Below are 12,687 nucleotides of genomic sequence, written 5' to 3' on the forward strand. Positions count from 1 at the left end.
ATCAACAAATAAATAAATGAATTGACAGGGAAGTATTCGCAAATCCAAATCACCGGTTTGTTCACCAATTTGCATCGTTCCACACAATGCAGATGTCTCCAATAAGGAAAATTCAGATTAGACATTAACTCTCGCAACCTTTACCAAAACCACAACAGATGACAAGTTTTCAATACCAGTTATGAAAACAAATCTTTGACTTCTTTTTGCCAATTTTCTAAACGTTATGCTTAATAACATCTGTATTACTAAACGAATTTCACTGAAATGTTCAGCATATTATATACATAAATTTGGCGCCAATATCAAAAATTTAATAGAAATAAAAAAAGATGGAAGTGCTCATGCATGTGAACGGACGGAGATCAGCTCAGATAATAATAATTATTAAGAATATATAGACTTTATCATTCTGCCTGTTATATTCATTTTAACAAAGCCCTGCAAGCCCTGCAAGTATCAAAACTTCAGTAAATATGTTGTTATACCCTGATCCCATTAAAAATGGGAAATCAGGGTATAATGGTTTTGTGCAAATGTATGTAACAGGCAGAAGGAGGTATGTCAGACCCCATAAAGTATATATATTCTTGATCAGGACGACAAGCCGAGTCGATTGAGTCCTGTCCGTCTGTCTGTCCGTCTGTCCGTATGTGTGAACGCGTGGATCTCAGCAATTATAAGAGCTAGAGACTTGAAATTTTTTGTACGTTCGTGTATAGCACGCGCAGGTCAAGTTTGTTTCAAATATTCGATAAATATTCGCATTTAATTGTTATCGAATAAAAACATTATTGAAATGCAGTAAATAAATTAAATCTCCAACGTCTTAAGAGCTAGAGCCTCCTAATTTTGAAATTAGTTTTATATATATTTTATGCAATTTTGATTTTTGTTGGATTTTGGATACCGGCTCCAAATTTTCCCAAATTCTTAAAACTTAAGTTCAGTTGGAACTAGGGCTATTAAGGTGTTTGCATCTCAACAGAATATGTATGTAGCCAATAGAATATGTGTACTAAAAATTTCATAAAAATCCATTAAGTAAAACAGAAGTTATTCAACATAACGTTTGGACAATTTGCAAAAGCAAAGATATAATTTATTTACTGCATTTCAATAATGTTTTATTCGATAAACAATTAAATGCGAATAATTATCGAATATTTGAAATAAACTTGACCTGCGCCTGCTATACACGGACCTACAAAAAAAATTTCACGCGTTCCCACATACGGCGGACAGACGGCCAGACAGACAGACGGGCAGGGCTCAATCGACTCGGCTTGTTGTCCTGATCAAGAATATATATACTTTATGGGGTCTGACATACCTCCTTCTGCCTGTTACATACATTTGCACAAAACCATTATAACCTGATTTCCCATTTTTAATGGGATCAGGGTATAAAAATACAAATAAAAACTGACATTACCACACCAAGATTTGAACCCACAATTTTTACGCAACGAGCATCAACTCTACCAACACCGCCACTTCATAATTATACAAGTAAGAAAGCTTTAGTCGGGGTGCCCGACTAGGAGATACCCTGATCCCAGTCCTCTGAGTTTTTTAATATTTTCCGTAGTTTGTATCGAGTATTCAAAAAAAAAGAAAACAAATAAAAATCGACATTGCGAGATCCGGTTTCGAACCCGGATTATTTGCGCAAAGTGCACCAACTCTACCAACACCGCCACTTCATAATAAAAAAAAAAATTAAACAATAAAGAATGTGGGGATGGCCTCGAACCCCGGACCGAGCTGCATACGAGCGCCGCCTCTATCAAAGCAGCCACCGCACTGCTTTATCGGGCAGTTGCAAATTTGAAGTTAAGTAGCAGCTAATAATACCCGCATTGGCCAAACATTTTATTGAATAACGTGTGTTTTAATTAATGGATTTTAATGAAATTTTCAGCATATGATCTACATATTCTATTGGCTTGGTTGAGATGCCACCTACACATAATGGCCCGTCCGTCTGTCTGTCCGTATGTGTGAACGCGCATGTGTAAAAGTTACATATCAAATTTGTTTCAAATAATCGATACGTGTTCCGGTTTATAATTATCGATAAGAAAACATGAATATAATGCAGTTACTAATTCCGTACGGCTTATGATATAGTCTCAAAATGTTGTATTTTGTATTAATATTTTTACAATTTTGTCATATTCTGACAAATTTCCCCAAATTCTTTATATTTCGCATTTTGAATTGGTTAATAATATGTTGAAAATTTAATTTAAATTCGCTAAACGACTGTTCAGGCATGAACATACTGTATTATATTTAATAACATATCAATAATACCCGAAGCAATGTTGAGTATTCTACATATAAATGCGTCATATGCCTAACATATGATAGTGTATACTAAATACGCATATAGTGACATTTGTCCCTACGCATAAACATAGAGCGAGCGCTAAGATAAACAATGGGATTATGATCAGCCACTTAAGTGTGGTCTGACCAGCAGCGTGCCGCGTACGCACTTTGCCTAAGGTCTATGCCGCTTGGCTAATGTTTATGCCATATGCATATAAGTATATACAAGCTATATATATGAAGCTACACAACGGGAGAGCATAGTATGTCTCCCGCTTGGAGCTCCACTCATTACATAATGTACTTAGGTTAAGAGATGAAATACGCATGAGCCAGGGTATAAGAACTCTTGCTCAGACGAATAAAGATTATTACACAACTGAACACCACCACAGTTATTTGTATTCACAGCGACAAAAAAAGTTATTAAGCAAAACATTTGGCCAATTTGCAAAAGCACGTAGCAAGCAGCGCCAAGCGTACGCATTTTTCCTATGCATGTGCATACATCCATTTAAATAAATTCTTTGCAATTCAAAGAATCGAAATTGCGATTGAATTTTTCTAGATTTATCAGCTTCTACTTAAGTTGAGACTTGCAACTTGCTGACAATCTCTGGGTTTGAGATAGGTGACGAAGGGATATTTTTTATGTTTTCTTTTTAATAATATGAAGTGTCGGTGTTGGTAGATATGATGCGCAATGTAGGTTCGAATCTTGGTGTCGTTTTCATTTATTTTTTTTAACACTCGATCCTAACTATTAAAAAACGCATATGGGACTGAGATAAGAGCTTAGTAGAGCCCCTCGAATAGTGTTTTTTTTACTTGTTTTAATCAATCAAATTATCAAATTTCAAGTCTCCAGTACTGTAACTAATAGCGTTTTCATTACTTGACACGCTACAATTGGGCATATAAGAAAAATCTTTATCAGGGAAAACTTTTTTTGTGAATCGCATCACAAATGCTGTGTAAGTTTACGTAAGAGCATTTTATATAAGGGCACTAAAATTGTAACAAGTGAACGAAGGATAAACAAAAAGCATTTACCTGCTTTGCTCTTACTCTTTTTCTCTCAGCCAATAGCAATATTGCTGTTATTGTTATTGTTGTTAGCACCAATGGGTGGGATTGTGTCCATTATTCATAACAGTATTGGCCACACCGCTGGCAGCACCAACAATACCCCCGCTATGGATGCCCTAATTGAGCTTGAAAAGACCTGGAGTTGAGCGCTACGAGCCACCATGGGCTACCATGCGACAGCAGTACGCCAGCAGTCACCACAGCAGAGGCGACCACATCTGTGGTCGCTGTCATGCCCGGTTCCGGCAACATTTATCGGTGATTTGTGGCTGAGCTCTGAGGAGCTGCTTAAATTGCTATGCTACACGGCGCAGGCACCTACACCAATGCCGGCACCAATTCCGATACCGATGGTACCGCCAACCAGATCTAGCAGCTTGCTGGCACCCGATCCGCTCCGGCTATTCGAGCTCTTGGCAACGCATTGTACCCGTTGCGTATCTTGGTGCTGGGCATTTGCTGTTACTTCTTCGATATTTTGGAGTGCAGTGAGCTACGCGGCTTGCGGTCCCAGCTTCTGTGCTCATCATAGTTGTCCTGATTGTCCAGACGTTAATGCCCAGCAGGCGGTTAGTTTCCCTGTCCAGTATCACCTAGTCGGGCACCTTGGATAGAGATTTCTTACTTGTTTATTGAAAATGCGAAATCAGGGTATTATGGTCTTATGCAAATATATGTAACAGGCAGAAGGAGGCGTGGTAGACCCCATAAAGTATATATATTCTTGATCATTGCGACAAGCCGAGTCGATTGAGCCCTGTCCGTCTGTCTGTCCGTCGATCCGTATGTGTGAACGCGTGGATCTCAACATCTATAAGAGCTAGAGACTTGAATTTTGTAGGCGCAGGTCAAGTTTGTTTCAAATATTCGATAACTATTCTCATTAAATTGTTATCGAATAAAAACATTATTGAAATGCAGTAAATATATTATGTCTCGAACGTCTTAAGAGCTTGAGCCTTCTAATTATGTATTTAGTTTTATGTATATTTTATGCAATTTTGATTTTTGTTGGATTTTGGATACCGGCTACAAATTTCCCTAAATTCTTAAATTTTAAGTTTAGTTGGAAATAGGGCCATTATGTGACGGCGTTGACATCTCTACCAAGCCAATAGAATATGTATATCATATGCTGAAAATTTCATTAAAATCCATTAAGTAAAACAGAAGTTATTAAACAAAACGTTTGGCCAATTTGCAAAAGCACATGTCGGCAGCGCCAAGCGCACGCATTTTTCCTATTGCGTGTGCACACATACATTTAAATGCGTGTATTCTTTTCTATTCGAAAAATTGAAATTGCCATTGAATACTGCTTGAATTATTTAAGCTGCTACTCAACTTCAAATTTGCAACTATTATTTCAAGTTTTGCAGTGGCTACGTTGGTAGAGGCGGCGTTCGTAAGCAGCTAGTTCCAGGGTTCGAGACCAGTGGAGGTTTATTTTTTTAAATTATGAAGCGCCGGTGTTGGTAGAGTTGGTGCGCGTTGCGTAAAAATAGTGTGTTCGAATCCTGGTGTCGTACTGTCGATTTTTATTTTATTTTTTTGAATACTCGTTACAAACTACGGAAAATATTAAAAAACGCAGATAGGACTGGGATTAGGGTATCTCCTAGTCGAGCACCCCGACTTGAGCTTTCTTACTTGTTTTACAAACATTCTGTTGCATAGAATTTATTTTAGTCGACATTTTTTTTAAGTTTACAAACATAGGTGTGCATGTATAAGTGTAAATTCTAAGTCACTGTGAAACGCAGGTACAACAAAACAATAGATTATGTCTGTTAAAACCGCAAGTGACGTATTGCATGATAGAATATTTAAATCGTTGCTGGGAGTTAAACACCGAAGAAACAAGGAACGACAAAGAACAATTTCTTTAGTACACCAAGGAAATATTCAATAAGATTATATATTGTAACGATTCCCTCCAACGAAGAAAATTAATTAAAGCCGCAAGCAATAGTTCGGTTTCTTGGCTTAGAAAAAATGCTACAAAAAGATGGAATTTGTCACTCTTATAGATGGCCATTATGAATAATAAAAGAAGTTCACAAATTCAAAGATAATAAAGTTAGAGTCATACAAATTAAATCACAAGATGGGTCACTTACACGACCTATCAACAAAATATGCCCGTTAAGTGAACTAAAAAATGAAGACATACACCAAAGAAACACGAAACAAACTAGCAGAGGGAGGGGAGAATCAGTGCGCCTAATTGAAGTAGAATTAATAACTTCATCTTGGGAACTAATTATTTTCCATTACCTACAATCATATTTCGAAATGATAAAAAAAGGAAGTAAATTAGAAGGCAAAATGAGAGCAGTGAGTACAAAACTTACATCTATGATACCGTAACAGGAGACGAGTCTTAGGTCTATTCATATGAGGTAGAGTTCAACGACGACCTTAAAGCCTCTAAGCAAATAATCCCCTCTTTTTTTTCAGAAAATCTGGTTACAGAAAAGCAATAAGGAAAACCAACCATCAAATAAAGTAGACCGACTAGATGGAAAGAATTTCCCTTAACTATAAATTATCAAGTTTTCAGAGCATGGTAATTACGATCTAGATGTATGTATATATAGGCCACAACACAAGTCTCTAGTACACAAAATCTTTTTATTGCATCTTGTGTTTTAATTAAGATCAAAGAAAAATAAGCAAACTATTGATTTTTATGGATAACAAAAAAATTAAATTAAAAAAAAATGAATTATAGTAAAAAATTAAAATTTCGTAAAGTGGATGGTATACGTTGATGATTGAAGAACGACACTCACCTGACGGTTGTGCGACCAGATGACGGTGGGGGGTGGCTCGGGTGCAAATTTAACAATGCAAGTTAAATTAATAGTAGAACCCTTATTAATGTGTAGCTCAGGGCCGCCGACAACTTCGGTAACAGGCTCTGCATTGAAAAATATTCAAGTTAATATAAAAGTTAAGAATGTAGAAATAATTAAGAACATTACAATCGGATGCTACCGACTGCATAGAGATCGTTCAAGGTTTGGCTTTTTCCCATTGGATAAATAATTACAAAAATTCATAATAAGTAAGTATTTTGCAGTGTTCTAGACGATGCCAGTTCCGATTTTCCGATTTGCCACACCCTCATGAAGTTTATATACATAATTTTTGGTAAATCAATTAAGGTCAACAGGAACTTAGTCACGAAATCTTGAATTTCTAACTGTAATTTTTGGTTTTTTGAAAACCTTAACTTGTACTGAAACAGATTCATAATTTGTGCACTCACCCACTATATTTAAATATACCGAGTGACCAATTGGTGGTGTTGTAGAGATCTGACACTCGTATATGCCTGAATCCTTACGCTGAGCATAACGAATACGAAGTGTCCAGTCTTCAGCATGTGGCGAATGCATCGCTTCGAAGCGCTGATCTGATGTGTACGTATAACGGCCCACGGTTAGTAGATGTATATCTCGGTGTCTGACCCAGGAAACCTGAAAAACAGTGCAACAAATTACTATTAATCGTTTAATTATCTACTTATTATGAGCAATGTATGTGAAACACCTAAGACATCTAACTCATTAACTCGCTGAATGCTTTTTTAGGAACTATTTGAAAATATTCCGACTTAGACGATACACAAAATCTTTTTGCTTAAGCACAATTTTAATTTTTCTACCTAGTTTCCATGTAATTCCACACACTTCTCTGTGCATGTATTATACAAGGTCGGTGATGACTTTCCTTCTGCATTGCTTATGCAAGATGTTCCAAATCTCAAGTAAAGTAGCAGCTGACAATTCAAACACAATTGAATCGCAGTTACGATTCCTCGAATAGAAAAAATACACGCCTTTGAAAATATGTATGCCATGTATTGGAAAAATAATGGCGATTGGAGCTTATTGCCACGAGATTCGAAAAATTGGCTAAATGTTTTGTTCAATAACTTCTGTGTCATTTGGTGGACTTCATTGAAATTTTTAACATATTATCTAAAACATCTATTGAAATTTTTGTCAGCTTATTAGTATTAACAAATGAAACTAAATTTAATGAACTTGGGGAAATTTTGACCCAAATACAATAAAAATCAAAGATATAATAAGCTAAATGCAGATTTTTAAGACAAAACTCTTAAGAGAGTTATAGTTTAATATATATAGATATAATTTAATAACTGTATCATGATCACGTTTTTAATCGATAACAAACGACAAACAAACGATGCAATTACCTATTATTTGAAACATACTCGATATGTGCGTGCTATACATGGACCTACAAAAAAGTTCACGACGCGCTCACACTTACGGACAGATGGACAGATCGTTATCAAGAATATATACTTTTTGGACATATTTCTACCTGTATATATCAAAACTGTTATATCTTGAACCCATTTAATAGGTATAAAGGTATAAAAATATATTTATCTGCGCAACCATAGAATTTGAGCATCCTCAAACTTTAAAGCAACCGATGATATAGAAATGGGAAAAACGATTGTGTCTTATTTTCCTATTACACAACGTGAGTAACCTAGTTGATAATATATTTAATCAAAAGGCGTCGCCCCTCTAAGCTTCCATTTGTTCCTTTACCTCGACGACATTTTCAACAATAGTGTCTATAAGCCTGCGACTCCCCGAATATGAGGAGGTCTAAACATGGAAACTTTATCGTGTACAATTTTAGTACTATAGCCTTAAAATGTGGTAAGTGGGTTATTCTGTTGAACTATCTAAAACGAACTAACTAAAAACGAAATATATTTGCCTAGTCATAATTCCTAATTTGTTTATTTTTATTCACGAATTGAAGCAAATTAAACATATATTTGTTATCGGGAATATCGGGTTTGCTGTCTGTTTATCTATCTGTATGAACGCAGACCATTTCGCCGTTATTCAAGCTAGAGGTTTGGAATTTGCCTTTCGTCTGATTAAATGTTAGAATTAAAAGATAAGATTAAGATTAAATTAAGATTCCAACGAGGGGCGTGGCAAATCAAGAAATTCTATATCTAGCAGGCTATAAACGTTATTAGTTTTTTTTATTCTATTCATTTAGTTAAGCATACATTGATATAACTTGAGTCATAAAATAAAAATATAAACATAAATTACAAATCCTAAATCTATACAGAGCAATGATATCGCCATCACGATAGTGATATTATATGAACTTAATGAATATTAAGTAATAATAATACAAATTTTAAAGGAAAAAAAAGTTTAATTCAAATTTCAATGGTGAGAAATACAACGAAAAAAGTGGCAAGTCACTAACACCTTGGGACATTTTACAAGACTCAAGCTATGCACACTGTTTACAGACAGGATACTTGACTTTAACCTTGACGCGCACACATACTCGCCTTTAGCATAAATAATCCTTATCAGCTTAACATGAAGGGCGTCACTTCTGGTCGAGAACATACATTCCCAACCTACAAGCCTACTGGAAGTGGTAAATAGAAATTCCATATCATCCAAACCTTTGGAGCTGATATTAATAAAAGCTTTATTTTTGTAGACTAGCGACTCATAAAAATTATATATGCGCATAAAAATAGAGTTTTGAGCTTTCGATCTGGGGATAAATTGTGAATGTCGATAGTACCCAAAAAACAGCTGTACAGTATTTAACCGATTTGTAAAATCGCTTGTTCACAAAACTCAAAATACTTAGGTATAGTTCAACAAGTAAGAAAGCTCTAGTCGGGGTGCCCGACTAGGAGATACCCTGATCCCAGTCCTATTTGCGTTTTTTAATATTTTCCGTAGTTTGTATTGAGTATTAAAAAAAAAATAAAACAAATAAAACGACATTACGAGACCAGGATTCGAACCCGGATTGTTTGCGCAACGTGCACCAACTCTACCAACACCGCCACTTCATAATTAAAAAAAAAATAAATAAATAAAACAGTAAAAAATATTCCATCTTCACCGGTCTCGAACCCTAGACCTAGCTGCATACTAGCGTCGCCTCTACCAACGCAGCCACTGCACCTCTTGCAAGAAGAGTTGCAAATTTGAAGTTGAATAGCAGCTGATAATTCAAGCAGTATTCATTCGCAATTTCGATTCTTGGAATAGAAAAGAATACACGCATTTGAATGTATGTGTGCACACGCATAGGAAAAATGCGAGTGCGTGGCGCTGCCGACATGTGCTTTTGCAAATTGGCCAAACGTTTTGTTTAATAACTTCTGTTTTACTTAATGGATTTTAATGAAATTTTCAGCATATGATATACATATCCTATTGGCTTGGTTGTAATGCAAACGCCTTCACATAATGGCCCTATTTCCAACTGAACTTAAATTTTAAGAATTTGGGGATATTTGGAGTCGTGATCCAAAATCCAACAAAAATCAAAATTGCATAAAATATACATAAAACTAAATACATAATTAGAAGGCTCTAGCTCTTAAGACGTTCGAGACATATTTATTGACTGCATTTCAATAATGTTTTTATTCGATAACAATTAAATAGTTATCGAATATTTGAAACAAACTTGACCTGCGCCTGCTATACACGGACCTACAAAAAATTCAAGTCTCTAGCTTATAGATGCTGAGATCCACGCGTTCACACATACGGACAGACGGACGGACAGACAGACTGACAGGTCTCAATCGACTCGGCTTGTCGTCCTGATCAAGAATATATATACTTTATGGGGTCTACCACGCCTCCTTCTGCCTGTTACATACATTTGCACAAAACCATTATACCCTGATTTCCCATTTTCAATGGGATCAGGGTATAATAATTTACAAATTTTCTCCATATGCTAGAAAATCACTAAGAAAAAAAATTGTGTAAGCTTTTTTCTTATAATTAATTCAATAATTTAAAAAAATTAGTTGTCGGCTCTCGACTGCAGCTAGTCCTTCTATATCATTTTCTCACATACCCGCCATCAATATCACCAACCAAGAAGACAGCAAGATGAATAACACTAAAATACAATTGGTTGTGTTTCAAAAGTACCTCTTCTTTGATCCCATTCTCTCACTAACAAAATAACAAGACTATGATCATAATCATGCATGAAGTAGAAAAGATAATACAGACTGTTGAAGTGAGAACCTTGAACATGTCTTACAATTTTGCTCGTCATATACACTGACTGCTTTATGATGTCGGCCATGTCTCTTTCTGCCTGTTACATAAATTTCAATAACCCCGCTATGACCTGAATTCCCATTTTCAAGAAAGTAAGAAGCTATGTGCAGCATGTAAAAAAAATTATTTTGACCCTCTAACGCTTAAGAGTGCCTGAAGACACTTATTACATTATTAACTATAGCGAATAAACTTAAAGCTTTTATATTGCTAAAATATTTTTTGGGAGTTTGTAATGAACACCAAATTATAGAAATGGGAAAAACGATTGTGTCTTATTTTCCTATTACACAACGTGAGTAACCTAGTTGATAATATATTTAATCAAAAGGCGTCGCCCCTCTAAGCTTCCATTTGTTCCTTTACCTCGACGACATTTTCAACAATAGTGTCTATAAGCCTGCGACTCCCCGAATATGAGGAGGTCTAAACATGGAAACTTTATCGTGTACAATTTTAGTACTATAGCCTTAAAATGTGGTAAGTGGGTTATTCTGTTGAACTATCTAAAACGAACTAACTAAAAACGAAATATATTTGCCTAGTCATAATTCCTAATTTGTTTATTTTTATTCACGAATTGAAGCAAATTAAACATATATTTGTTATCGGGAATATCGGGTTTGCTGTCTGTTTATCTATCTGTATGAACGCAGACCATTTCGCCGTTATTCAAGCTAGAGGTTTGGAATTTGCCTTTCGTCTGATTAAATGTTAGAATTAAAAGATAAGATTAAGATTAAATTAAGATTCCAACGAGGGGCGTGGCAAATCAAGAAATTCTATATCTAGCAGGCTATAAACGTTATTAGTTTTTTTTATTCTATTCATTTAGTTAAGCATACATTGATATAACTTGAGTCATAAAATAAAAATATAAACATAAATTACAAATCCTAAATCTATACAGAGCAATGATATCGCCATCACGATAGTGATATTATATGAACTTAATGAATATTAAGTAATAATAATACAAATTTTAAAGGAAAAAAAAGTTTAATTCAAATTTCAATGGTGAGAAATACAACGAAAAAAGTGGCAAGTCACTAACACCTTGGGACATTTTACAAGACTCAAGCTATGCACACTGTTTACAGACAGGATACTTGACTTTAACCTTGACGCGCACACATACTCGCCTTTAGCATAAATAATCCTTATCAGCTTAACATGAAGGGCGTCACTTCTGGTCGAGAACATACATTCCCAACCTACAAGCCTACTGGAAGTGGTAAATAGAAATTCCATATCATCCAAACCTTTGGAGCTGATATTAATAAAAGCTTTATTTTTGTAGACTAGCGACTCATAAAAATTATATATGCGCATAAAAATAGAGTTTTGAGCTTTCGATCTGGGGATAAATTGTGAATGTCGATAGTACCCAAAAAACAGCTGTACAGTATTTAACCGATTTGTAAAATCGCTTGTTCACAAAACTCAAAATACTTAGGTATAGTTCAACAAGTAAGAAAGCTCTAGTCGGGGTGCCCGACTAGGAGATACCCTGATCCCAGTCCTATTTGCGTTTTTTAATATTTTCCGTAGTTTGTATTGAGTATTAAAAAAAAAATAAAACAAATAAAACGACATTACGAGACCAGGATTCGAACCCGGATTGTTTGCGCAACGTGCACCAACTCTACCAACACCGCCACCTCATAATTAAAAAAAAAATAAATAAATAAAACAGTAAAAAATATTCCATCTTCACCGGTCTCGAACCCTAGACCTAGCTGCATACTAGCGTCGCCTCTACCAACGCAGCCACTGCACCTCTTGCAAGAAGAGTTGCAAATTTGAAGTTGAATAGCAGCTGATAATTCAAGCAGTATTCATTCGCAATTTCGATTCTTGGAATAGAAAAGAATACACGCATTTGAATGTATGTGTGCACACGCATAGGAAAAATGCGAGTGCGTGGCGCTGCCGACATGTGCTTTTGCAAATTGGCCAAACGTTTTGTTTAATAACTTCTGTTTTACTTAATGGATTTTAATGAAATTTTCAGCATATGATATACATATCCTATTGGCTTGGTTGTAATGCAAACGCCTTCACATAATGGCCCTATTTCCAACTGAACTTAAATTTTAAGAATTTGGGGATATTTGGAGTCGTG

General features: G+C 35.5%; 1 protein-coding gene across 4 annotated transcripts in view; it reads right to left on the reverse strand.

The window, feature by feature from the left end:
- The window catches only part of LOC111596455 (scoloptoxin SSD976), a 90,265-nt gene that overhangs the window by 21,756 nt on the left and 55,822 nt on the right, over positions 1–12,687 (reverse strand). For all 4 annotated transcript variants that reach the window (XM_023310683.1, XM_023310682.2, XM_023310685.1 and 1 more), the window contains 2 exons: positions 6,701–6,911; positions 6,222–6,349 (listed from right to left, as the gene is read on the reverse strand). In XM_023310683.1, coding sequence (XP_023166451.1) covers positions 6,222–6,349; positions 6,701–6,911 — 339 coding nt within the window. The remainder of the gene's footprint in view (positions 1–6,221; positions 6,350–6,700; positions 6,912–12,687) is intronic.

Source organism: Drosophila hydei, unplaced genomic scaffold (assembly GCF_003285905.1).
Source record: "Drosophila hydei strain 15085-1641.00,03,60 unplaced genomic scaffold, DhydRS2 tig00000383-arrow-arrow-pilon, whole genome shotgun sequence".
Lineage (NCBI taxonomy): Eukaryota > Metazoa > Arthropoda > Insecta > Diptera > Drosophilidae > Drosophila > Drosophila hydei.